This window comes from Prionailurus viverrinus, chromosome D2 (assembly GCF_022837055.1).
Source record: "Prionailurus viverrinus isolate Anna chromosome D2, UM_Priviv_1.0, whole genome shotgun sequence".
Lineage (NCBI taxonomy): Eukaryota > Metazoa > Chordata > Mammalia > Carnivora > Felidae > Prionailurus > Prionailurus viverrinus.
In genome coordinates, this window is record NC_062571.1 from 79,249,684 (window position 1) to 79,276,079 (window position 26,396).

At 48.7% G+C, this 26,396-nt stretch overlaps 1 protein-coding gene across 1 annotated transcript in view; it reads left to right on the forward strand.

Annotated features, from left to right (window-relative positions):
* LOC125147629 (deleted in malignant brain tumors 1 protein-like) overlaps positions 1–23,846 on the forward strand; it is an 84,939-nt gene extending 61,093 nt beyond the window's left edge. Inside the window, exons 14-24 of the mRNA XM_047824687.1 lie at positions 1,095–1,326; positions 1,876–2,004; positions 2,441–2,687; positions 6,245–6,398; positions 9,501–9,718; positions 10,448–10,759; positions 15,317–15,430; positions 16,052–16,363; positions 18,008–18,058; positions 19,384–19,422; positions 23,375–23,846. Coding sequence (XP_047680643.1) covers positions 1,095–1,326; positions 1,876–2,004; positions 2,441–2,687; positions 6,245–6,398; positions 9,501–9,718; positions 10,448–10,759; positions 15,317–15,430; positions 16,052–16,363; positions 18,008–18,058; positions 19,384–19,422; positions 23,375–23,697 — 2,131 coding nt within the window. The 3' untranslated portion in view covers positions 23,698–23,846. The remainder of the gene's footprint in view (positions 1–1,094; positions 1,327–1,875; positions 2,005–2,440; positions 2,688–6,244; positions 6,399–9,500; positions 9,719–10,447; positions 10,760–15,316; positions 15,431–16,051; positions 16,364–18,007; positions 18,059–19,383; positions 19,423–23,374) is intronic.
* Positions 23,847–26,396: the final 2,550 nt, after the last annotated feature.

The following is a 26,396-nucleotide window of genomic DNA, read 5'->3' on the forward strand; positions in this document are numbered from 1 at the left end:
AGTCAGGCATGCCCTGTGCCAAAGAATGTTCTAGAAACATGTTTTCTTTGTTGACTGAAACCCTAAGGACACAGAGAGCAGTCAATGAAGTGAGAACCTTGAACCCACACCTCCAAAGTCTATCCTGTTATAGGTCATCTATGCCTTCAAAATCACACAGTTCCTTCAAAATCCCCAGCCTCACACACATCCCTTGTGAGAGATCGCCAAAATGCAGATACTCTCTATATGCTGACGTTTCTATTTTCTTTTTTTTTTTTTCAACGTTTATTCATTTTTGGGACAGAGAGAGACAGAGCATGAACGGGGGAGGGGCAGAGAGAGAGGGAGACACAGAATCGGAAACAGGCTCCAGGCTCCGAGCCATCAGCCCAGAGCCTGATGCGGGGCTCGAACTCATGGACCGCGAGATCGTGACCTGGCTGAAGTCGGACGCTTAACCGACTGCGCCACCCAGGCGCCCCTGACGTTTCTATTTTCAAATTAACTTTTCTCGGAGCCCCTGGGTAGCTGAGTCGGTTAAGCATCCGACTTCGGCTCAGGTCATGATCTCACTTTTTGTGAGTTCGAGCCCCGGGTCGAGCTCTGTGCTGACAGCTCGGAGCCTGGAGCTTGCTTCAGATTCTGTATCTTCCTCTCTCTCTGCCCTCCCCGCCTCTCAAAAATAAATAAACATTAAAAAAATAAAATTAAATAAAATGAACTTTTTTCTCCCTAAGATTTGGGGTATGAAAAATGTCATGAAATATGGAGGTAGGAAAATCTGGCTGTAATGTTTACATGCTGATCATCAGGGTGATTGGCCTGGTAAGAATTTATTTGTAGTGCACACTAGTCTTTCTAATGTTTCATGTAGATGGTGACTGGTGATTACTAAGTTGTAGCCATAAGCCTCCCACAATCTTCAGACAAAATAAGACTTCTGTAGTAAGGCATCTGTAGAAGTTAACTGATATTTTATATATCAACATGCAGTTTAAAGGAAATCCAAATATTTAATCCCATGATTGCCATACTTTTTAAGCTTTTAGATCTAGGAAGTTTTAATCTGCCACTAACCCTCTACTTCGATCCCCCCCCCCCCCCCCCCCCAGCCTAGAGGATATCCTTGGATGCCCTTACGACTCCGTTGAAATCTTCGATGGCCCCCGGATCGCCTCACTGTCCATGGGGAAGTTCTGTGCCTCAGTAGCTCTGATATTTTTCTCCTCCTCAGACATCATGACAGTGGTCTTCCGAAGTGATTCTATGATCACCAACACTGGCTTTTATGCTATGTTCAACGTGATTCCACAAGGCGAAAGAGAGTCAGGTAGCAAACTTCAAGTAGGCTTTTGGTCTTCAAAAGACAGAACAGTTTTCTAACTTTGAGGGCTCCTGCTATTAGAAAAGGGCTGGAAATTAAGTTTTTAAAATACCCCACAATTGGTCCCATAAGCCCTACTGTGTGCCTAATAGATTTTTCCCACTAAGAGGGTCACATGGACAATTGAACTAAGGCAGTGAGGTGCAGTTGAAATGACAAGATGATTTGGGGGGGGGGGTGGTAATGCCTGGGAAGACAGAGTCTGGGTGGGGAGGGCAGAAGAGAATGCTAGGGTGAGGGGGTTGCCCCTGGGAGGGAATGGGAATGGACGGCCTTGCTGAGGAGGTCACATGTGATGGATGACAATGAGGGGGCATTCCAGGCAGAGAGAATAGCAAATATGAAGGCTCTTGGGGACATGCTGGAGAGACAGGGGAAAAGGTCAGTGTGGCACAGCTTGTGTTCTCAGGAAGGGAAGGCTGTCCCTGGGATGTCTCCAGGAGACAGCAGGCAATTCGAGCTGGCCACTGCCCGTTGGCCCAGAAATAGCCATTCCTATTGGGCTTTAGGAAGTCATAGACACCCTGGTGGCCCAGGTGCCTTCAGGGGATAAATCTACCCTCATCCAAGTCATGTCCAAAAATGCAACTGGGGACCCATTTCCCCAGGATCCCAGTACTGTGTCAGAGAACCACACAGTGAGAGCTGCAGAAGCCATGTGCTGGGTGTTGAGCACTGACTGTGCTTTATACTCCCATTCCTACCCACTCATCACTGAGCCCTCTGAGATACATGCTGCTGGAGCTCCCATTTCACAGATGAGAAAACTGAGGCCCAGGCAGACGAAGGAACTTGTCAAAGGTTACACAACTAGAGAGCAGTAGAGCTGGATTCAAACCCTCCTCTGTCTCACCCTGAAGCCCGTAAGCCCTGCCTATTACAGAATTAAGACAGCCTTACGCTTTGTTCTTGAATTCATGTGCCTTAGCCATGAACATGGGAGCTAGAAATCCTTCCTACTTAAAACTTCCCAAACTCAAAAATAAAACCCTGCTCTGTTTAGAAGATGGACCGGAGCTGCGGCTGGTGGGCGGCTCAGGACGGTGCTCAGGACGGTTGGAGGTCCTCCACCAGGGGGCCTGGGGCACCGTATGTGATGACCTCTGGGACCTCAATGAAGCCAAGGTCGTGTGCCGACAGCTGGGGTGTGGACGGGCCATTGCAGCCCCTGGAAAGGCTCACTTTGGCCCGGGCTCTGGAAACATCCTCCTGGATAACATTCAGTGTTCGGGAAGCGAGAACCACCTTGGCCAGTGCCTCAGCTCCGGGTGGTCAGACCACAATTGTGGCCACCATGAAGACGCCGGTGTCATCTGCTCAGGTAGGCTGTCCCCCCGTGGCAGTTTCTTTCTAAACTTTCAGCCAGCAACATCTTAGTGATGGATGGCGGTTGTGCACAAAGTAGGGCTAGGGAAGCAGAGGGCGGTGGCCATGCAGATGAGTGTCCCTTTAGCCAGGTTGACAAAGATTGCTGACAGCCTGACTCCATTCTAAAGACACGTGTGCCAGGCCCACACACCTGTCAAGTCCTGTTCTCTGCAACCTCTCCCAGGCCTGAACTGCTTTTCCAGGATCCAACATGCCCGTGTTGCTTGTGTAACACGAAGCTTACCTGCTTGAGATCTGAACCACCACCTGCCTTCATAAAATGTAACTCAGATTTCCTACATCTACCTACTTTTTTTAATTCATGCAGATGCTGGGGACTGGGCTCCAGATGTGATCCCTGCATCCCCAGGTAGGTCCAACACCGTGAACTTCCAAGATCTCTGCAAAGTGAGTAGGAAATCTAATCTCTGTCTTGACCTAGACACTGCTGGACTGTGACCTAGACACTGACTAACTACCCAGGGAGCTTTTAAATTCCTGATGCCCAGGCTGCACCGAGACCAGTCATATCAGAATCTCTGGGGTCACACCAGGTCATCGGTAATATTTAAAGTTTCCCATGTGATCCCAACATGCAGCAAGTTGAGAACCAGTGGCTTAGACAATAAGCTAAGAGCCTCATTCCCCAAATGAAATGGCATCCCCAACTCCTCTCTGGACAGCAGAGCAAGGAAGGGTGGGGGGAAGGGGAGAGGTTCTATCACCATGGCTGGGAAGAGGGTCAAGATGGAGAGGAGAGAAGGTAGAAAGTTTTGCCTCCCAGGGACATGTGTTAAAAAATGAAAGCCTGCAAGAAAACACCAATGCATCAATGGCTCGCTCTCCCAGTGGGTCAAGAACAAGCTAAGTGTGAGAAGTGAAGCCATTTGGGGCTATTCTGAGGGCCTTCTTGCTTCACAGACATGGCAGGAACAGAGAAAGGGTATACCTTGTTCTGGTAACCTACCCAGAGTCGATGTGTGGCAGTGATATCCAAACTCAAGACTCCAGTGGGATCTTAGCACGTGTGGTCCTGCCTCCTACAGTGGCCTACCTCTCCAGGACAGGCTCTAGCTGCCCACTTCCCTTCCTGCTGGCACCCTGGTCCCCACCCAGCCTCCTCCCCAGCCCTGTTCTGTGACAACTTCCACACTCTGCCCCCACTCCGGGTTTGGATATGGGGCAGGTCAAGGTCAGGGTGCACCCTGTAGTGTTCGGGGGGTGGGCAAGGTGGCTGGCAGCCTGTCCCTACTCTGGACTGGCATCACCATGGGACATTTGGAGGGACACTTAGTGGGGGCCTCTTACCCATTCCAGTCTAGGCCCCCAGGGCATCCCAGGTGAGCGCCACCATCCCCTGTAGAAATGAACCTGTGGGAAGGGGCGATTGACTTCCCCATCTCCAGCTGAGGCCCCACATTTTCATTTTGCACTGGGACCCACTAATCGTGCTGCAGCCCGGGAGGGGAGGCAGAGCCTACAGAGCCATTTCTCAGGGACTGACAAGCAGCTACCTCTGCTTGGCGCCCTCTGGTTTTTCCTTTTCTACCCCAGCGAGGAATCTCCTCCAGCCCCAGGCCAGGGAGGAGAACACGGTTTTCAGTTCATCAGACAGCTCTGCACTACGTCCACTTGCGGTCTAGGGTATCAAACCTCAGAAGCCTTTTCTCTCTTTTCTCTCTGCTATAGTATTCCTTTTCTGAGGCAGAGAGACATAGCTGACTGAATAAGAGAATGGGTCATGGAATAAAAGAAATTATAGGGGGAAATGAAATCCTTTATGTCTAAACAGTATACACCTTGTAAGCTAACCACTTCTCGATAAAGCATTATATATTCTTCTGGACACACACACACACACACACACACACAGAATAAGGCTTTTGCCATTTAACTCTCTAAGGGAAACGCTGCATGTCAAACATTTTAACAAAAGGGAATTGCTTCTGAGACAACTTTAGGTCATCAAAAAAATGCATTCTGCTGATGTCCAGCACCCTTCCTGGAGAAGGACTGAGAAGGCAGGCAGTGGGTAGTGCCTCTGTCCTCACTGCTCTACACCTGGAGGCAGAGCTGCCCAAGGAGGACAACGGGCATAAAGGAATTCTTAAATGCATCTCACCCATTTGCTTCAAACTCTGTGCCCGCCAACCCCTAGTGTAGGACTCCAGCAAGTACCAGCTTCCCAATGGACAGGCTTTCAAAATCTGCCTTCGGCTCACCAGGCACTGGTGATTAAGGATGCATCTAGAGGGGCGCCTGGGTGGCTGTTGGTTAAGCATCTGACTCTTGATTTCGACTGAGGTCATGATCTCACATTTTGTGAGTTTGAGCCCCGTGCCGGGCTCTGTGCTGACAGCACAAAGCCTGCTTGGGATTCTCTCTCTCTCTCTCTCTCTCTCTCTCTCTCTCTCTCTCTCTCTCTCTCCTTCTCTCTCTGCTCCTCCCTTACTCATGCTTTCTCTCTCTCAAAAATAAACATTTTTTAAAAGGACACATCAGAATGTAGAAATATAGGCCTCCTGGAAATCAAAGCCAAAAGGACACAGGAAAGGAGGAAGCTCTCCCACCGAGGGTCATCTATTTCAACGTAATTCTTGTCTGACCTGCCCTCCCCTGCCCGGGGCTCTCAGCCATCCGGTTTTTGTCCCTGTGCATTTCTGCACACTCTGCAGTGACATGCTCAGGAGCCCAGTGATGTTTCTGTGGGTGACGCACGACTGATCGATCTCAGGACAGCCCTGGGGTTGGTGGGCCCTAACACAGAAGAGAAAATAAGTCATGTAGCTGTGTGCTATCTGTGATTTCCTGGCGATTCACCGAAAGAAGGGGAGAGACCACATCCCGCGTTAGGAGAGAAAAGAGAAATGAGCGTGTGTGCCCACACCATGCTTCAAGACTCAAGCAGAGTTACAGGTTCACTCATTCGTACGTAAATATATGATGTTTTTGTGATGCCTCTTTCCTGATTTTCTTTGGTTTTGGTTTTTGCAGCTCCCATCCCTCAAGTGCCTACACCACGAGGTAACTCTCTTTTCACTGAAAGTATAACCTGTAAAGGATAGAATCACGTTGATAACCTGTAAAAGCAGAATGGATGTCTGTCTGTTCTGGCTACCTGGGGGGAAGGAATTGGTGGGATGGAGCCCTCACGAGTGCATGGATTGTCTACCTCTGAGTTGAGCTGGTTTGCATGGCAGGAAGCTGGGCAGAGCATTAATGAAATTATTGGCTGGATACCCCACACCTGCCACATACATGTCCCACACCATTTCCAGTCTCACCTAGAGTCTTAGGGTCCTGCTCTGGTACAAGTCACACATCTTTCCTTCCCCCTCATTCCCTCTCAGGGGTGCACACACTGCAGCCAAGCCACAACTATGCTACCACCATGATCCCTTCCCATTATGTGACTCACTGTTGAGTTTGATGGAATCGTGGATTCTACTCCTGGGAAATGCCAGGTGCATGCTGGAAGAAGCTAACCAGTTGTCTCTTGTCTGCCCACAGGAGGAAGTAACTCTTGTGGAGGAGTCATTTCTGGTCTCTCAGGCTCCTTCTCCAGTCCTTGGTATCCAACAAACTACCCCACCGACGTGGAGTGTATCTGGGTGGTACACGTGGCTGAGAAGTTCCACATAGAACTGGTGATCCCAAGCCTGAAGTAAGCAGCTTTGCCTTTTTCTACACCAAAGGCCAGATTAGCTTTGAATCCATGCTTTCCTTAAGTAGGTGGACTTTCTGCATATCTAGTCAACTCAGCTCAGTTTTGATATAACAAAAATGTCAAAAATCAGATAATAAACAACAGAAATGTGTTTCTTACAGTCTGGATATTGGAAAGTCCAAGATCAGCATTCAGTGCCTGGCGGGGCCCTGCTTCCTGGTTCACAGCTGGTTATAGTTTCACAGTCGCTTCACCTGGTAAAAGAGACAAGGGAGCTTTCTCAGGACTCTTTGTAAGGGCACTGATCTTACATTGCGAAGGCTCTGCCTTCCTGACCTAATCACTTCCCAAAGGCCCCACCTCCTAATACCATCCTGCTGGGGGCTAGGTTTCAACATATGAATTTTGAGGGGACATAAACATTCAGCCTGAAGCACCGTGTGACACATCCTTTCACATTTTAGGTGAAAATAGGTCTGGTCATCTGAGCTTAGGAGTCTTATAATCATTGAGCTCAGCTCCCTATGCACTGGAGAACGCCCCAAACACCCACGAGCATCCCTGACACCAGACCACCAAGACAGCATCATCTGGGGTGGCCCACACACGAAGACCTCATGAACCCTCCACTCTCAGCCAGCTCCACTGGGGACACTGCTTCTTCCTTGGGCTGAGCCCAAGTTTGTTCTTCTTCATTCCCATTTTCTGAACTTCATTCTTGTCTCTAAGGCTACACAAAACATGTCTGCTTCCTCTTCTTCAAGAATGTCTGTCGTGACCCTGCTAAGAGTTTTCTTTCGCAGATTAAATAGACTCCATTCATGCATTCTTCTTAGGCCCATTGTACTTCCTGCTTCTTTCTCTGACCATCATCCATTTTTAAAGGAATTTCTCCTATTTTAATGCATATTTATATGCATGTATATATACATACATATTCACATACATATACATGAGTGACTTTTTAATGCAAATATTGCTTTTCCTGATATTGTTTAACCTGTTTTCAGCTTTCTACACTGGGTCCCAACTGGGTTCTTCTCTCTTCCTGACTTTGTCACAGTCTCTGCCAGACCTCTGCCACTGCTTTCCATCTGTGTTCGTTGGCCTCAGCAGTCAAGGAGCTGAATGGCTAAATGCTGCCTTCAAATGGGAAATGGGTCAGCAGTGGAGTGAGGGATGCATTCAATTAGCTTTACCTGATGGCCAAAATTCCTTTCAAATGGGGGAGAACATAAACCAATATCAGGGAGCATTGTATATGGTGAACAAAATATACTTATCATTCATTCATTCGTTCATTCATTCACTGCACACACATTTACTCATTTAAAGCAGTGTGAGAAGATTTGGTATGCTATATTCAAATCTATGGAATCCATAGTTCTATTCTTTGGGGGCACAGAGTATCATTTTACCACTTCTGGAAAATGGTTATTCCAAACAGCTGCAGTGGCCCACTCTCCATGCAGTCTCAAAGCTGCTGTCCCAACATAAATTTCCTGCTCTAATTTCAGAGGATACGAATCAAGGAGCTGCTTAAAGTGTTACCTAGAGCCAAAGTGTAGGCACTGACTTTCAGGGTTTGATGTTTTTAAGACTAGATTTCTCGATATCTGTTTTTTGTGTCTAAGGACATGAAGTTAGTTAGTTTGCTCCAATGAGGCTCCACTAGAAATGGTAGACCCCACAGGACATTCGTCTGGGCCTGGAGGTATCTTCTATTGTCTCAGTTGCGGGCGTGGGGTACCACTGTCACATAGTGCTTGGAGGCCAGGGATGAGGCTGAGTGTCCTACTATTCACAAGACAGCCCCCCACAGCAAGAACTTCTCCAGCCCCAAATGTCGATGGTACTGAGAGCCCCTGATTGCAGCTTTAGTTTTTTTTTTTTTTTTCTACTTCAGCTCCTATGGAAACCCGCTTCACACTCAATTTGCAAAAATTATATCCATATTTAAAATATGCCATTTCATTCTTGCTAAGTGAAGTGTGTCTTGTTTTCCACTGAAATGGTTTCTCAGATTATGGTTTCATCTGTTACTGTCACCCTATTGTCACCTTACACACAAATGTCATCATTTTTTCTTATCTTAAAGATAAGAGGCACTTGGCTCTTACTCCACTGGAACAGGTGTGCTCGCAATAAACAGGCTTTCAAATTTGGGAGTCTGCGTACACTGGGAGGTATCCATTGTGCGTGTATTGTGCAACAGGCACTTACAACACATGCTTTAGGGGCGACTTACGGCTGTTGGAATGCCAACGTGCATACCTCCCGTGTTTATCATGTTAGATTAATGTTGATATTCTTTAAGGAATATTTGTTGAGCCTGCTTTCAAGCAGACTCTGGTCTAGGCACAGACTTCTAGTGGCAAACAAGACAGACAAGATCTCTGTCCTCATGAAGTTCATATTCTAGATGGGGAGGCAAATAGTACTCAAATAAACCAGTAGCTCAAGGACAATTCCCATCAGTGATAAGTTGATAAATGCTATGAAGAAAAATATATATACCTAGATGGTAATAGGATAGAGAAGGGATGGTTGGGCAGATGGGGTTTGGTGGGATGGTCAGGGACAACTTCTCTGATCATCCAGGTTGGAACCAGGCAGTTTGGGGCATGGAAGGAGAGAGTCCTAGTCAGCAGGCCCTGGGGGCTTATTGACAGCAGGTCAACATCTGTCCCTGCTCCAGGTCCCACTGAGTGTTCTACTCAATGAGACACTAGTGGACACTTGCCCACACCCCCAGGGAATGTCAGAGTTTGAATAGAGTCAGGGGACATTCAGGAGGCACTGGAGGTAGAGAGGAAGCTGATGGGAAAGATCAAAAGCCAAGGTACCAGAGGGGGGCCGCTGAAACAGAGCATGTGAGACACAGCACAAGGATGACTGACCTGGGCCGGTGCCCACAGGGAAGGACAGAAGGGCAAATTCAAGCCATATCGAAGGGGTCAAGTCCACCAGTGGGATGTGTGGTTGAAAGGAGGCAGCAGTGATGATTGCAGTTTCTGGCTGGATACAGTACAAATGACACTTTCATTTAAGACTTTTCTGCAGATTTCCTTGAGATTTGCTGTGCCTTTACCTCCTCAGATTAGAAGACATCTACGGGTGCCCTTATGACTTTGTTGAAGTGTTCGACGGACGGCAAGTTGCCTCACTCTCCAAGGGCAGATTTTGTGCTGGGGCAGAGCTCACCTTCCTCTCCTCTTCAAACATCATGACTGTGGTGTTCAGAAGTGATGCCATGATCACCAACACAGGGTTTTATGCTCTGTATAATGCCATTCAACAAGATGAAAGGGAGAGTGGTAGGTATCCTAATATTCACCCTGGATGGAAGCTAGATCTAATTTGTGTCCTTTCCCTTTAAGAGAGGAGATGCTTTCTAAATCTGACCTGCAGAGTCCACCATCATTAATGCCATCCCGAGTGACGTCCACTCTAACAGTCCCCAGCCAATCCCTCACTCTGCTCTGCCACTCACTGTCCTTTTCCACCACCAAAACATCCTGGCTACAGAAACAGGTGGCTGAATCTCATATCTTGCATTGACTGTGTGTGTAGATGAAGGACGCAAATGAAGATCTTTCTTTTCCAAAGGAGGGGAGGATGCAGTAGGGCCGATCCTTCTGGAACAAAGCTACCTCAAACTACAACTACCAGTCCACCTGATTCCAGGTGAATTCAATACAAAACCACCCAGAGCACTTATACAGACCTCTTAGGATGTGGGGAACATTCCCGAGCTCTCAGTGGATTATGCTCAGGGTGACCACGTAACTTAACCTCCAGTCAGGATACTTTTGAGAGTTTAAAAGGGACTTTAAACTAATTAACAGGCATTGCTTGCTCTATGACAGTTATAAACCAGGACTATTCCAGGCAAAGCAAGACATAAGGCCACCCTACCTAGAGTCTCATAGCCTAATACAGAAAAATGAGCCCAGGTACTGGGCATTCCTTCTCTAACTGCAGAAGGTCCTAAAGTTTTGGAGACAGCACCACAGCTCAGAAGCCTCTGTCTTCCTGTCCCCCAGGTGCATCCCTGAGACTGGTGAATGGCAGTCACAGGTGTGAGGGCCGGGTGGAGGTCTTCTACAACGGCACCTGGGGCACAGTGTGTGATGACAGCTGGGACATAACAGACGCCAGGGTGGTGTGCCAACAGCTTGGCTGTGGTGAGGCCTTGTCAGCCCCAGCTCAGAGCTACTTTGATGGAGGCACTGGCCACATCATGCTGGATGATATGCAGTGCATGGGGAACGAAGCCAGGCTGTGGCAATGCACACACAATGGATGGTTCTCCCACAACTGCGGGCACCATGAGGATGCCAGCGCCATCTGCTCAGGTGAGCCCCCAGGACACAGCCACCCTCAGAGAGAGTCTTGCCCACCTGCAGCTTCTGGGAAGGGAGAAATCAATGCCAGCAATTACTCAGAAAGGAAGCCATGGCTTCAAGCCATCTTTTTAATGTTAAGAGTTAGTGTCTGTTAATGTAATGTTAGTGTAAGTTAAGTTTAATTTGTTTAAGAGTTAGTGTCCTTTGTCTTAAATTATTGTGTCTGTAAACTGTTCAAGTTTCCCCCTTAAAAGTTGTGATAATTAGATAGAGGATTTGTGTCATCAGACATCCCAGTCCTGGATAAGCATGCCACGGTGTTGGTGACAGTCCACTGCCCCCTGACTAGGACTAGCAGCTGCTGTCCAGAGTGCTGAACATGTGCCAGGCTCAGTGCCGAATCCAGCTCATTCATATGCTCACTTCATGTTCACAATCTCTAATAAGAGAGATGATTGCATTCTCATTTTATTGATAAGGTAACAACGGCATTGTCTCGATGACATGCAGGCCCATACTCTGTTAAGTATTGCCCCCAAGGTACTGTACGAAAGACTGAGCTTGGCTCTGTTACTAATGCTCCTCCAGCCCTATAACTGACCAAAAGGAAATACATACCAACTATTTTAATTGCTTTCAATTTTCATACTTACAGCAACTAGATGAACCATCATGAAATTGAAAAGCAGAGTGTTCCCCCTCATCCAGTGGGCCCTGACATAGGCTGCCAATCTTTAAACAACGTCGATGGGTTTTTATACACACTCTCAACTGCCCAGAAAGAATGTGTTTGATCCTTAAACAAACAAACAAACAAACAAACAAACAAAAATAGTACCTGATTTTCTTTTATCAATTACATGATTATCCTACTTATTCTTTCTTTGATCTTTGAGTAGGTGTTGATGGCAGTCCAAAAGTGGGACCAACAGGTATTGTTCTTCCATACATTTCAACTGCTCACCAGGCCCCTGAAACATGTGGTCCTGGCCACTCTTTAATCCTGTAATCAGGGCACAGTCGACAGCATAAGCCTTCTGTTGCTAATGAACAAGAGCGACGCATTCCATTAGTGTTGACAAAATGGCAGGGCTGGGGGCCTGCAGAGGGTGGGGAGAGGGCCGGGGATAGAGTTCAGGTTCACCAGAAGTGTAGTATCTGGGCCCCAAGGATGCCCTGAGTTGGCACCTGCAGTGAGAGAGAGCTAGCTGCTTGCAGGGATGATCATGCCATAGATGCTGTGGGAACCAAGGAAATGGGAAGCCCAGGTGAGCCCCCAGCGAGTTGTATCAAACTACACCTATCCACACACTTAGTGTGCAGATGTCCCAACTCTTGGGTTGGACAGTCATCTCTGTCCAGTGGGGCACAGAGAAGTCACAGCTTGGAATGTCAATATTTTTTACTATTTTAGAGGCATATTTTGGATAAAAGTCCTTGCTCACAGCATCATTTTTTCTCTGTATATGTTCACAGACTCAACTGGTGACAGTCCTGCTACAGGTATGTCAGCTTTACGTAAACCCTTCACTTTTTTTTTCAGTATATGAAGTTTATTGTCAAATTGGTTTCCATACAACACCCAGTGCTCATCCCAAAAGGTGCCCTCCTCAATACCCATCACCCACCCTCCCCTTCCTCCCACCCCCCATCAACCCTCAGTTTGTTCTCAGTTTTTAAGAGTCTCTTATGCTTTGGCTCTCTTCCACTCTAACCTCTTTTTTTTTTCCTTCCCCTCCCCCATGGGTTTCTGTTAAGTTTCTCAGGATCCACATAAGAGTGAAACCATATGGTATCTGTCTTTCTCTTTATGGCTTATTTCACTTAGCATCACACTCTCCAGTTCCATCCACGTTGCTACAAAGGGCCATATTTCATTCTTTCTCATTGCCATGTAGTATTCCATTGTGTATATAAACCACAATTTTTTTTATCCATTAATCAGTTGATGGACATTTAGGCTCTTTCCATAATTTGGCTATTGTCCTTCACATGGTTTTATACTTGCCTTCTTTTCTTTTTTTGTTTTTTATTTTAGACAGAGAGAGAGAGAGAGAGAGAGAGAGAGAGAGAGAGCATGAGTGGTGGAGAGGGGCAGAGGGACAGAGAGAGAGAGAATCCTAAGCAGGCTCCACACTAAGAGTGGCTTGATCCCACGACCCTGGGATCATGACCTGAACCAAAATTAAATTAAGAGTCGGACACTCAACTGACTGAGCCACCAGATGCCGTTTGCCTTATTTTCTTTGTTTTGTTTTTTGTTTTTTGTTTTTTGTTTTTGAGAAAGAGAGTGCACATGAGCAGGGGAGGAGCAGAGAGAGATGGAGAAAGAGAGAATCCCAAGCAGACTCTGTGCTATCATCAGTGCAGAGTCCGATGCAGGGCTTGAACTCATGAAACATGAGATAATGACATGAACTGAAATCAAGAATCGAATGCTCAACCAACTGAGCCACCCAGGCACCTTGTGCCTTATTTTCAATGTTAGCGCTTCCAACAGCTGGATAAATGCTCTCTTCCTTTTACATATGAGAAGCCCCAGCACAGGGGGTCTTTAATTTAAATTCCACACCAAATCCATTTTAGCCATGAAGTGGGTGTTCTGTGTGTTGTTGGTGCTGATTCCATCTGGGATTTGTATATCACGTGAGGGATCTTCTAATATGAGCAGCTTTATGACTGGACGGTGATACGTACTGGGGCTTACATTGTCCTTGCATCTTTTCATTAAAACACATGCTCAGACCCATCTGTGCATATGGGTCCAGAAAGCCCTGTCAACCATACGTCACTGTCATTTGTCCTCACGAAGCCCTGTAATCTTGCGGGACACGTATAATGGTCTCATCTGACAAACAACAGCGTTGGAAACTCAGAGGAGTTCCCAAAGCCAACTTTTGCAGTTATTGGCCAAAGCAGCCCTGGAACAGGTGCCCCTCGCTCCTGCTGCCTGTGCCTTCTGACCCCTCTGAAAACACCAGCACAGCTCAGTGCCTCCTTCTGATGGGGTGTCTTTACCGCATCTTGCAGATGAAAACTTCCACTGTGGCGGTTTGCTCACAAATAATTCGGGCTCCTTCTCTAGCCCTTGGTATCCTAAAAAATACCCCACAAATGTGGTGTGTGCCTGGGACATACAAGTGGATGCCAGGGCTCATGTCAAGCTCACGTTTGATGTGGTGAAGTGAGTAAATATCTCCCACTTTTACTCTCCTCTTTGCCCTGTCATAGACACCGTTGTGCTGTCCACTACCCCTAACCCCACCAATAAGCAAACAAACAAACAAACATAAATAAAACCCACCTTCCATAGTTAACTCTCAAAAAGTGAGGAAGGCCTGGGAGGCCTGCTCTGTAATATCAAAACTTTGATCAAAACTTTAATTTTTTTAAGCTTATTTATTTTTGATAGAGAGACAGAGTGTGAATTGGGGAAGGGAAGAGAGAGACGGAGACACAGAGTCTGAAGCAGGCTTCAGGCTCTGAGCTGTCAGTGCAGAGCCTGATACAGGGCCCAAACTCATGGGCTGTGAGATCATGACCTGAGCCAAAGTTGGATGCTTAACCGACTGAGCCACCCAGGCATCCCAAAACTTTAATTTTTTAAATAAATTTATTTATTTATTTTGAGAGAGAGTGAGAGAGAGAGACAAAGAGAGTGAGTGGGGGAGGGGAGAGAGAGAGAGGAGAGAGAGAATCCCAAGCAGGCTCTGCGCTGTGAGCACAGAGCCTGATGCAAGGCTCAATCTCATGAACTGTGAGATCGTGACTTGAGCCAAAACCAAGAGTTGGACACTGAACCGACAAAGCCACCCAAGCACCCCCTTTTAAGGTACAAATATTTTAAGGCAGCAATTCTAGTTCCAGAAAATCAGTCTACTGATAAAGTCTTGTGCATAGAGGATAATCATGGCAGTGTTCTTATAGGAACACTAGATTGGAAACCATCTAATTGGCCATCAGTAGGGGATCAGTTAAACAGGTTTGGGTCCATCACACACATAGGGGGTATTGCTAGGGAACGGTCTACAAGAAAACCTCGAACAACACTCCAGTGGCTGCCTTCTGTGCTTAGACTCTATCTGGAAAGGAACAAAAAGAAACTGTTCATTGTAGCTTCTTCTAAGAAGCAGAATGACATCAGAGGGACTAGTCAGGGATTAGAGAAAAATGTACTTTTCACCACATACCTGTCAATAGCAGTTAAGTTCTATTCTTTGTGCTTGTAATCCATATTCGGGAAATGCAATTCAATGGAAACTTTACAAATTAAAAGGATTTTATAAACAGGAAGATACATACTGCCTCTAGCAACAGGGTCCTATTTCCCTCCGATCTGTGCAAAAAGACGTAGGTTTCAGATACCTCTTCCAGAACCTTCCCTTCCTGAACCAATCTGTGCAGCGCTTGGTGGAGGAAAAGCCTCAGCAGATGGAGTCTGAGTGATATCGTATCTTCATAGGATGGAAAACTTCTTTGGATGTCCGTACGACTTCATTGAAATCTTTGATGGCCCACAGAGCGAATCTTTTTCTCTGGGAAGATTCTGTTCTGGTACAACCCCAGTATTCACCTCCTCCTCAAATCGCTTGACGGTGGTCTTCCACAGCGACGCTATTGTCACCAACATGGGCTTTTTTGCATCCTATGAGTCTCTTGTGCAAGACGAGAACAATACCGGTAGGTCCTTTGGTCATTTTGGCCCCTGTGCTGCCTGGTAATGAAGACGAGGGTGGGTGACCGAATCTGACTGGGCACCAGGGACTGGAAAAGGTCCCCACGCTCCTTTGTTTGCCCCCAAGATCTGACAGGGGTGGGGGGGTGTGGCTGAACACCCAACACCGCGTGGAACCACACGTCCACACACACACCTTCCGATATTAGAGCACATCGCACGTGCTGAGGAGGGGTCTTGTCTGACGCTGTCTCCAAGCCCGTTTCGTTCAAAACAGGTGTAGTCCCTTAAAGCTGCGTCAAGATGTGGTTCCCCAAGAGCAGCCACAGCTAGTGTCAGCATGCCTGGAGCTGCCCACCTCACACGGGGCTTCTGGGGGCCTCCTTTGGCCTCTGTCAAATAGTCCTGTCTGGGGAAAAAGCTTTGAAACACACCCCTCAAAAACTCACATTGACGTGAGAGTACTCTTTGCGGCCCCCTTGAGCCCTTGGTGGCTCCCTCCCCACGTCTGAGAGGAGAGCCCTCAAAAGTGGGTCGATTCACAGGAAATTCCCGGGACCTTCCTTGAGGGCAGGGGCAAAGGGGGAGCACCCAGAGCATGACCCAGGCGTGTCCGCGGTCCCCAGATGTGGCCCTCAGGCTGGCCGGAGGCAGCCACCGGTGCGAGGGTCGCGTGGAGCTGCACTACAATGGCACCTGGGGGACCGTGTGTGACGACAGCTGGGACCCGCGTGACGCGCAGGTGGTGTGCAGGCAGCTGGCCTGCGGCAGGGCGGTGTCGGCCCCCGGCAGGGCGCATTTCCACCAAGGCGTGGGCCCCATTGCTCTGGACGACGTGGAGTGCGTGGGGACGGAAGCCAGGCTGTGGCAGTGCCTGCACAGCGGCTGGTTCTCCCACAACTGCGGCCACCACGAGGATGCCGGCGTCATCTGCTCAGGTGGGCCTGATGCTGACACAAGCGGGTGGGCGAAATGACATTCCCAACTCTACTCAGAGCAGGAGGGGGTCCTGATGTCACTGTTTCCCGAGCTTCCGCCACTCAGATGCCCCTGCATGGCTTCTGCCCACCTCCCACATGCACCACACCTTCCTTAACACTTTTCCTTCACGCGGACTCCTCTTCTTTTACTTAGACGAATTCATTTTACGAGGAATTCCTATATCCCCACCATACACGGACAGCCAGGATCAGCCACCATAAATAGACAATACATACAAACAGACACAGTGGCAACATAGCAATACGAAAATGTTTACAAATTAAAATAAACAATGAACTATCAGGGCACCTGGGTGGCTCAGTCGGTAAAGCGTCCGACTCTTGGTTTCAGCTCAGGTCATGATCTCAAGGTTCGTGAGATTGAGCCCTGTGCTGGGCTTTGTGCCGACAGAGCCCTCTCTCTTTCTCTCTCTCTCTCTCTTTCTCTCTCTCTCTCTCTCTCTGCCCGTCCCCCACCTCAAAAAAAAAAAACAAAGAAACTTAGAAAAAAGTAAAATAAACGATGAACTATCTATTCTGATCAATGCATGCCCACGCATATCTGAAAATGTCTTTAATCAGAATGGAATTCAATGTAGATTTTTAGATTATGATGTTATATAAATATGCGACTCTTAAAATAGAAGATGCATCACCTCAAATTATCTCGCATCCCACCAGTGATGAATCATACCTCTGGGAAGCATCTCTTTGGTGCATCTCCCTTGTTGCCCAGGTGACACAGAGATGACTCCTAAAGTCACAGAGCTGGGAAGCTGGGAGCCCAGGTCCCAGCCCAGGGCTCTTATTCCTCAGTTTTATCCCAATTGAGTTTCTGCAAATAAATTCAGTACTTGGAGTCAGAAGCCCCAGTCTATCTCTGCATCCTTCTGGATTTGGCTGGGGAGAGGCAAAGTGGCTTACCAGCTAGACCTGGCCGAAATGACGGGAGGATGAAGGAAAAAGCAAGGGTGGCAATACTAGAAGGTTTTGAGAGGAGAAGGGAGAGGCCAAGGGGCAGAATCAGTGTTGAAGCAAAACATGACTGGAAGCCACATGCTGACTGTGACATCCGAGGACAGGGCTGGGGGCTTCAAGAGCAGGGAGGTGTGGAACAAGGACCCCTGGAAGAGCTACTCAAGGTGGGTCAGAGGTGAAGGGGAAGCACCACAAAGCGTCTGCTCAGAGGTCTCCACCCTGGCCCTCGGCTCCCTCCAGGTGCTCAAGTGGCCAGTGCACATCCTTGAGACAAACGTAGTCCCACACTTTGCCAATTGACATTTGCTCTGGGAGGTAAGACCCACACACCCAGGAAGAATCACAAAACCAAAGGAAATGGCAAGCTAGGCATTCCACATAAGGCAACCATCACTGTGAGCAGAGTTTGAAAACAAATTAAAGACATTGTGATGTCCCGCAGCTGGACAGAAATGAGCCCAGTGACCCAAGACATCTGCTGGTTGTTACCATGGCAACTCGGGGCTCACATGCCCAGATTGGGTGCCGTTTCTCCCTAGAGCCAGACATGGACCTTTCTGTTCCAAATAAGCAGAACAACCTCTTGGGTTTGAGAAGAATGAGTTTGATTTATGTCTCTCACAGCCTCTCTGCCTTACCCAACACCATCAGCTGCTGGGAGTTACCCAACTTCAGGTAATTTCAATTGTACTTTTTTTTTAATTTGAGAGAAAGAGAGAGCATGAACAGGGGAGGGGCAGAGGTAGAGAGAGAGAGAGAGAGTGGGGGAGGACAGAGAGAGAGAGAGAGAGAGAGAGAGAGAGAGAGAGATTCACAAGCAGGCTCCACACTCAGCCTGGAGCCAGATGCGAGGCTCAATCCCACAACCCCAAGATCATGACTGAGCCACCTAGGCACCCCTTCAATTATACTGATTAACTGTAACTTATCTTGGCAAAGTCACCCTGGGCAGTAGGGCTGTGGATAGATCCAAATGTCCTGGATCTATCACCCTGGCTTCATCATTCGTGAGCTGTGGGATCTTGAACAAATCTCTGAACCCCCCCCCCCCCCGCCCCATGCCTCAGTGTCCTCCTCTAGACAAGGATAAGGAGGAGGATAATAATATTTGCCTCCTAAAGCCATTCTGGAACTCAGTGTTCTCTCTGTGTAGAGCAGGTGGAGCAGGGCTTGCCGCATGGGGCACGCTATTCAGATGCCAGCCAGCTCCTTCCAAGCACTGCAGGGGTTTAGCTCTGTCTATACTGCTCTCTACATTTCTCCCTGACAGAGTTGTAAAGAATGAAGGAGCTAAGGGGCACCCAGGTGGCTCATTTGTTGAGCGTCCAACTTCAGCTCGAGTCATGATCTCACAGTTCATGGGTTCAAGCCCTGCATCAGGCTCTGTACTCATAGCTCAGAGCCTGGAGCCTGCTTCAGATTCTGTGCCTCTCTCTCTCTCTCTCTCTCTCTCTCTCTCTCTCTGCCCCTCCTCCACTCTCTTTCTCTCTCTCTCAAAAATGAATAAAAACATTAAAAAATTTAAAAATAAAAAGAATGAAGGGGCTGAAAGCATCACTTGGTCTTTCCCTGACTCTGACCGGCTCAACAGTTGACCAGCTCACATTTTAAATTAGGTCAGCTGCTTGTCTGCAGCACAATCTTTAAGAGTAAAATGCAATATGCAGAGGGGTTAGGAAAAAGAAGTGACCCCAAACCTCAAAGAAAGCACCAGGGTAGGTTATACTGGACAGCAATGATGCCCAAAGAATGCTTTCTTTAAAACATACCTGCCACGCTCTGATTTTCTTGAGTGTGCTTTAGCTGCTTGTCTTCCTGGTGCACGTGGCAGCAGGGTGATGGAAGACTCCCCCAAAGAGCAATGACCTGAGAAGGGAATCCATCTAGAATAGAAACTGTAGATAATCCACAAGGCTGAGGGCCCACCGACAGTTAACTGAGAGTTAAACGTGCTTGTCACCTAAGATGTTGTATCCTGTTGTGTTTCTCTCTGTCCTTAGCATCTTTCCCAAAGCCGGCAGAAGTGCCCACGTCAGCAGGTAAGCTGTTCCTCTCTCCTCCATGGCCTTCCCTCATTCGAGTTTTAGCTCAGAATTACCCAGTGTTACTACCGTGGGAGAAAGTGTCCCCACTGGAAACACTGCTCCTCAGCTTCAGGTGGGTGCCCCAGGGCTGAGAGTGGCCCATTGACCTCAAATCTCCCCCCAACCCCACCTTGAGCTGTCTTTGGCTGTGTCCCCATGAGCTATTCTTGGCTGTGTCCTGAGCACATCCCATCTCTGCTCCCTTCTGCGACGCTGTCTTCTGAACACGAAGGGCGGTCTGGAATAACTGCCCTATGAGCTCCCAGGAGCATCTATGCACATGTGACAGCACCTGATCCCGAACCAACATAGATGGAGCCTTGTGATCATCACTTGATTGGTGTGTGTGCAAGGGCAGGCAGAGAACATTGTGCGTGTGCATGCACACACACACGCGCATGCACACACACCAATTGGTGTGTGCATGTTAGCATCTCATGAAAAAAACCAGCAAACCCTGTGAGTGCCAGAAGCCAAGACTTCAGGACACACAGTGAAGAGAAGAAATGGCTCCATGATGAGGCGGGTCTCTGGGCCAGCGGGCTAAGGAGCAAAACCATTTCCCAACCAACTGTCACCTCAGGAAACACAGGAGGTAATACTCAAGGCAAAAATTAAATGAGTGAAGCAGAGTGAAAGGGGGAGTAAATCTATCGCCATCCATCACCCGTGCACAATTTCCAAGAGCTGCTGGCTCTTCTGTGGCCTTTCGGATGAGCCTTGATGGAAGTAATTGCTTGAAATTGTCCCCCAAGGTCTGGGTCTGCGGCTGGTGAATGGGTCAAGTAGGTGCGAAGGCCGAGTGGAAGCCCATCACGTGGAACCTGGAGCATGGTGTGTGATGACAGCTGGTCCATAGAGGATGCCCACGTGGTCTGCAGACAGCTTGGCTGTGGCCAGGCTGTGTCTGCCCTCTCTGGGGCCAGTTTCAGCCCCGGGTCAGGCAGCATCCTCCTGGATGACGTCAAGTGCACAGGAAGTGAGTCCTCACTGGGGCAGTGCCCTCACAGCGGCTGGCTCACACACAACTGTGGGCACCACCAGGACGCTGGTGTCATCTGCTCAGATGAGCGCAGGTCCCTTCTGGACCAGTCATGGAGCTGCCAGGCTAAGCCTGAAGTTAGCAGATGGAGTCTAGAAATGTTCCCACGCTTTAAACCTTCCCCACGTCCAGGACAGATTTCTGTTCAAACTCTGAAAAAGTTGCGAGCTCTTTAATGTACGGGAGGGCCCCCTTCCACTGCAGTGACCATCAAGGTTAATCCATTGGACAATACAGAAAGCAATGGTGCTTGTCTCATAAAAATTGTCAGGAGGATTACACAAGGCATTCAACACCTACTCAGGCATATGGCACTCTATAGATGTGCAGAATGTTAACTCTATTGCTGGTGGTGGCATTTTCCTTACGAAGGCAAATTCTTTCAGAATCACTACCCCAGAGTTTTTGGCCTGGTGACACAATCCACACCTGGCTGTAAAAACCCAGAGGGGACAGCCCTAGACGCATAAAAACAACTGTTTACACAGGCTTGTTGAGTGACATGTAAACTGAGACAGTGACCTTCGAACCACTCCACTGCCCTGGTTTCTGTCATGAAACCACCCCTGCGTCTCCTTTGTCTTTGTAGATTCTACAGCTGCTGGACATACAGGCATCTGTGCGTTCACATCCATCTTATTTGCTATTTGGTGACAAGCCATCTAGTGCAGGGTCCCCATGCTGGGTCTCTCTCACCAACCTTAGCTTGCCTTGACAGTGGCTCTGAGCTCCAGACCCTCCCCAGAAGGCAAAGTCCCAAAACTGTTTTCCATCCCCCTGGGGCCCTACTCTGCACCCAGAGGAGAAGCCATTATGGGTGTTAACAGGCTTGATGTCCTCCTTCCTGTACATGAGGTCTGCATTTCAGCAGGACGGAGACACCTGTTCCTTGACCCAAAGCTCTGTGGTTCTGAGAAGGTGCTGGGCCTGTGGGGCCATGCCTTCACAATCCCGACATCCACGTTATTTCTCTTATTTTCTTACCCTTATCCAGAATAATACATACACCTGTATCACCTGTATGAGCTACCATCACATTTTAAATGCCAACTACCTAGGGGCACCTGGTTGGCTCAGTTGGTTAAGCCTCCAACTTTGGCTCAGGTCATGATCACACAATTCATGAGTTCAAGCCCTATGTCGGGCTCTGCTGGAGCCTGCTTCAGACTCTGTGGCTCCCTCTCTCTGCCCCTCCCCCGCTTGTGCTTGAGTGCATGTGCGCACTCTCTCTCTCTCTCTCTCTCTCTCTCTCTCTCTCTCTCTCTCGCTCTCAAAAATACATAAACATTTTTAAAAAAAATAAATGCTAACTATCTGATCAGAGATTGGATGGGGTTGTTTAAAGGCAAACTCACACATGTGATATAGACGGTACTGAGAAGATAATGAAATTGCATTGTTGGCTTAGAAGGTACTTACGATGACTATTTTCTCTTTCACATGTACAGTTGCTGCAACTCCTGGGGAACAGCCACATGTTTTCCAACCAATAGGTATTTTTTCCGTCCTTACATTTTGCGACTTCTTTTCTTAGGCTGGCATTTGTGGCCCACAGAAATGTAGCCAACATAATTTTCATGGCCCTGGTGCCATACGGAATAAAAGCTGTGCTCATCAGAGACAAGCTGGTGGTATGGTAGGTTCTCCCCCATGTGGGGACCTTTTCAAGCCAAGCCAGTCACCCACCCACCCTCAGTGGCATTACTGAAAGGCCCGTAGGAAGGTCCTGAGCCACGCAGTGCTCTTGTGGGCCCTTCTCTAGGGGGACCCCATGAACCAGCCCCATCTCTGGGGCTCAGAATCTGAGACCAAGGCTCATCTGCTTTTGGTTCGGGGGTAAGTTTCACTCAGTGAGTATCTGACCTTCTTTTTTTTTTTTTTTTTTTTTTTCAACGTTTATTTATTTTGGGGACAGAGAGAGACAGAGCATGAACGGGGGAGGGGCAGAGAGAGAGGGAGACACAGAATCGGAAACAGGCTCCAGGCTCTGAGCCATCAGCCCAGAGCCTGACGCGGGGCTCGAACTCACGGACCACGAGATCGTGACCTGGCTGAAGTCGGATGCTCAACCGACTGCACCACCCAGGCGCCCCAAGTATCTGACCTTCTTGTAGGAGTGACGCCCCTCTTCTGCTGTGCAATTTTCCAGCTCCAACCTTCTCCATCATCCTCCGATAAACACTTCATCCTTTTTAAAATTCAAGTAAAGTGAAATTAATTTTGTTCTGAACATTCCAAACATTCTTTAAGAGACCTGGGTAAAAAATGTGAAGTCTGAACCCCAAGCATTCAGCCGAACTGTTTTGAATTTTTAGAGAAACCACATGACAAATGACACCCAAAAGAGAATGAAAGCAGACACTTGGGGTGTTTTTTTTTTAATTTTTAAAAATATTTTTATTTATTTTTGAGAGAGAGAGAAAGAGACACAGCACGAGCAGGGGAGGGACAGAGAGACAGGGAGACACAGAATCCGAAGCAGGCTCCAGGCTCCGAGTTGTCAGCACAGAGCCCGACACGGGGCTTGAAATCATGAACCACGAGATCACGACTGGAGCTGAAGTCAGACGCTTAACTGACTGAGCCACCGAGGCACCCCAAGACAGTTGTTTTTAAGTGGTCGTCTGCAAAGCCACCATGTGTCCCATATTTCCATAAGAAATGCCCCACTGACAGCAAAACACTGTGGAGTTTGTGCTGAATCTCAGAAACAAGAAGCCATCACATGGTCTCCTCTGCATATATGATTTGCTTTCCCGGGGGACACAGACTGCAGACGGGGCTAGAATTCTCCAACTGGAAATGCTGTCTCGTTTGAGAGTCCGGGGAACCTTTTCAAGCCTCTCTGACCTTTGGTTCCTGCAGATCTGCCGGTGGTGAGGCTGGCGGCAGGGAGCAGCAGGTGCGAGGGCCGCGTGGAGATCCTCTACAACGGCACCTGGGGGACCGTGTGCGACGACCTCTGGGACCTGCCGGCCGCACGGGTGGTGTGCCGGCAGCTGGGCTGCGGAATGGCACTGGCGGCCCCGAGGAGCAGTCTGTTTGGTGATGGCTCGGGCCCCATCTTCCTGGACGATGTGCGCTGCATGGGCGATGAGACCAGCCTGGGGCAGTGCACCCACCGTGGCCTGTTGGTCCATAACTGTGGTCACCACGAGGATGCCGGAGCCGTCTGCTCAGGTACCTGAACTCCCCCTAGACTGGGTTCCCTCCTCTGCCAGGCAGGCCGATCCTAAAGGCTTGGGGTTCCAGGTCATGAAAACAGCTTGTCCCGGTTTGCCTGGAATTTTCCCATTTGGAGCACAGAGAGACCCATGTCTCAGGAACCCCCTCAGATTCCGCTAACCCAAGATGGTGGTCACACTTGTCTGAAGTGTACCTGATATCACAGCCCACTCCCCTGGCCCTAAGAAGAAGGGAGATCCTATGAGCAAAAAACAAACAAGCAAACAAACAAAAAACATGCCTGTAAAGCAGGAAGTTATACCCCTGCTCAGGATGGTTTTTCATTGTCAGGAATGATTTTTCTATGTGCATCAACATCATAAATTTCTCATGTAGGTATTTCTCGGAAAGAGCTAGATGGGAAAGCTCTCCTGAGCTGCTGATTGCCCAGCTCGCGATTTTCTTGCTATTAGGGACAATTTTATGCAACCATTCAAAAAAGCTGATTGAATGTTGAAAAACCCTGCTTTGTTACCTTTTGTTACTAAATAATGCGTGCAACAAACATCTGTGACCCACCTCCCCAACCCCTCCACCCCCCATGCTCCCCCCTCCCCCCCACCGTCACAGCCCAGAGCTACTCCCATCTCACAGTCCGGGGAGGGGAAACAAGGTTCCCAAATGGGGGAAGATACAGACAAGGTGGGAATATTTCTATCCTACCTTGTTGTTGGGTAGTTTGGGGTTTTTTGTTTTTAAATTTTTTCAATGTTTTTCTAAATTTTTGAGTGAGAGAGTGCAAGTGGGGGAGGGGCAGAGAGCGAGGGGGACAGAAGATCCAGCTGTCAGCGCAGAGCCTGATGCAGGGCTCCAACTCACCAACTGTGCAATCGTGACCTGAGCTGAAGTCAGATGCTTAACAGACTGAGCCACCCAGGCGCCCCTGTTGGGTAGTTTTGTTCTGTCTTGTTCCATTTCATCTGTAGAGTGAGCATGTGGTGCTACAAAGAAGTCTTGGCATCCCTCGATGAGAACTCTGAATTAAAATGTCATGAGAGGCTCATCTGTCCTATTTTGTAGTCTCAGCTCCGAGTGGCTCTGGATGGCTCCCCCTGGAAAAGCTCAGATAGATGCTTCCAATTAGCCTCCGTAAGCCTCGGTCTCACCGGCTGAGGGAAAGGAGGTCTCAGAAGCGCAGTTGCCTTTGCCAGGATTTCCCGAACCGGCACACGGGGACAGATGTGGGTTCACGTGCCCATCGGCTGGTGTGTCCACAAGCGTTTCTGCAAGTGCGCACCTGCTGACACGGATGCCTTGTGCTTTCTCTTTCAGCTGCCGAAGCTGCCCCAGAATCAGCGGAAACAGCTCCTACAGTTGGTAATCCTTTGACTGCTTCCTTCACCGCTTCCCAGCTATTGAGTCTTTCTAGCAGATTCCCTGAGGTTACAGCTGGGAATGTCAGGGCCGGGGTGGATTCGGCCCTGCCATGGAGGGAGATGTGGCATGTGGGGCCCGCCACTTGTCTAGTCTCTGCTTCTACAATCTGTCTAGCTGTTGGGGCGCCTGGGTGGCTCAGCTGGTTAAGTGTCCAACTTCGGCTCGGTTCATGAACTGTGAGGTTCGTGGGTTCGAGCCCCACGTCAGGCTCCGTGCTGACAGCTCAGAGCCTGGAGCCTGCTTCGGATTCTGTGTCTCCCTCTCTCTCTCGGTGCCCCCCACCTCTTGCATGCACTCTCACTCTCTCTCAAATAGAAATAAGCATTAAAAAATTTTTTTAAATAAAATCTGCGAATCTGGGCCAGTGTGCAAGTTTGGCTTGACGAAAATAATGAGAAGTTGAGTCTGACCTATTTCCATGCTGTTGCTTAGCAATTTAATGACTCCATTCTGAAATAGGTATCTGTCCTTATCTTTGCAATTATATTTCAAATGCAAAGATGGAAATGAGGGAACAAAATATCTGAAATCAGAGCTTTCCTGGAAAAGCTAGTCACTGCATTGATCAGTACTAATTTGACTTTTTCCTATGGGGCTTGGAGACAGGAATAAGAGATTACAGAGTATAGGACTTCAGGGTTCGCTACAGTAAAAACTACAGGAAAGTCCTATGAGAAATTACTTGCCGGAAGAGTTAATCCCATTCCAGTAACAACCCCGAGTCTTCCCCAGACCTGCCCATCATCAGGCTGGCGGATGGGAGCAACCGCTGTGAAGGTCGCATCGAGGTGTACCACAACGGCACGTGGGGGACCGTGTGTGATGACCTCTGGAGCATCGGCGCAGCCCGCGTTGTGTGCCGGCAGCTGGACTGCGGGGAGGGCGTCGGAGCCCTGGGGAACGGCCACTTTGGGGAAGGTGTGGGGAGCATCCTCCTGGACGACGTGCAGTGCCGGGGCAATGAGACCACACTAGGCCAGTGCCGGCACCTGGGTTTGTCCATCCACAACTGTGGCCACCATGAGGACGCCGGGGTCATCTGCTCAGGTACTCACTCCCGACTCTCTCCTGACGCTGCTGGAGCCACAGCTGTTGGGGTGGGAGAGAGGGACCTGGAAGTGAATGTGAAGAAGCTCGGGTCCCCTCGGCGTCCTCCAAACACACGCTTAGGGTCCGTTCTCCACATTGGTTTGGGGAGGCCTCTGGGCCATTCTTGGCCTCTCTTAACCTGCTGACCTACCCAGTGCTTGAAGCTACATTCACCAGTTCACTTTAGAGCCCCTGG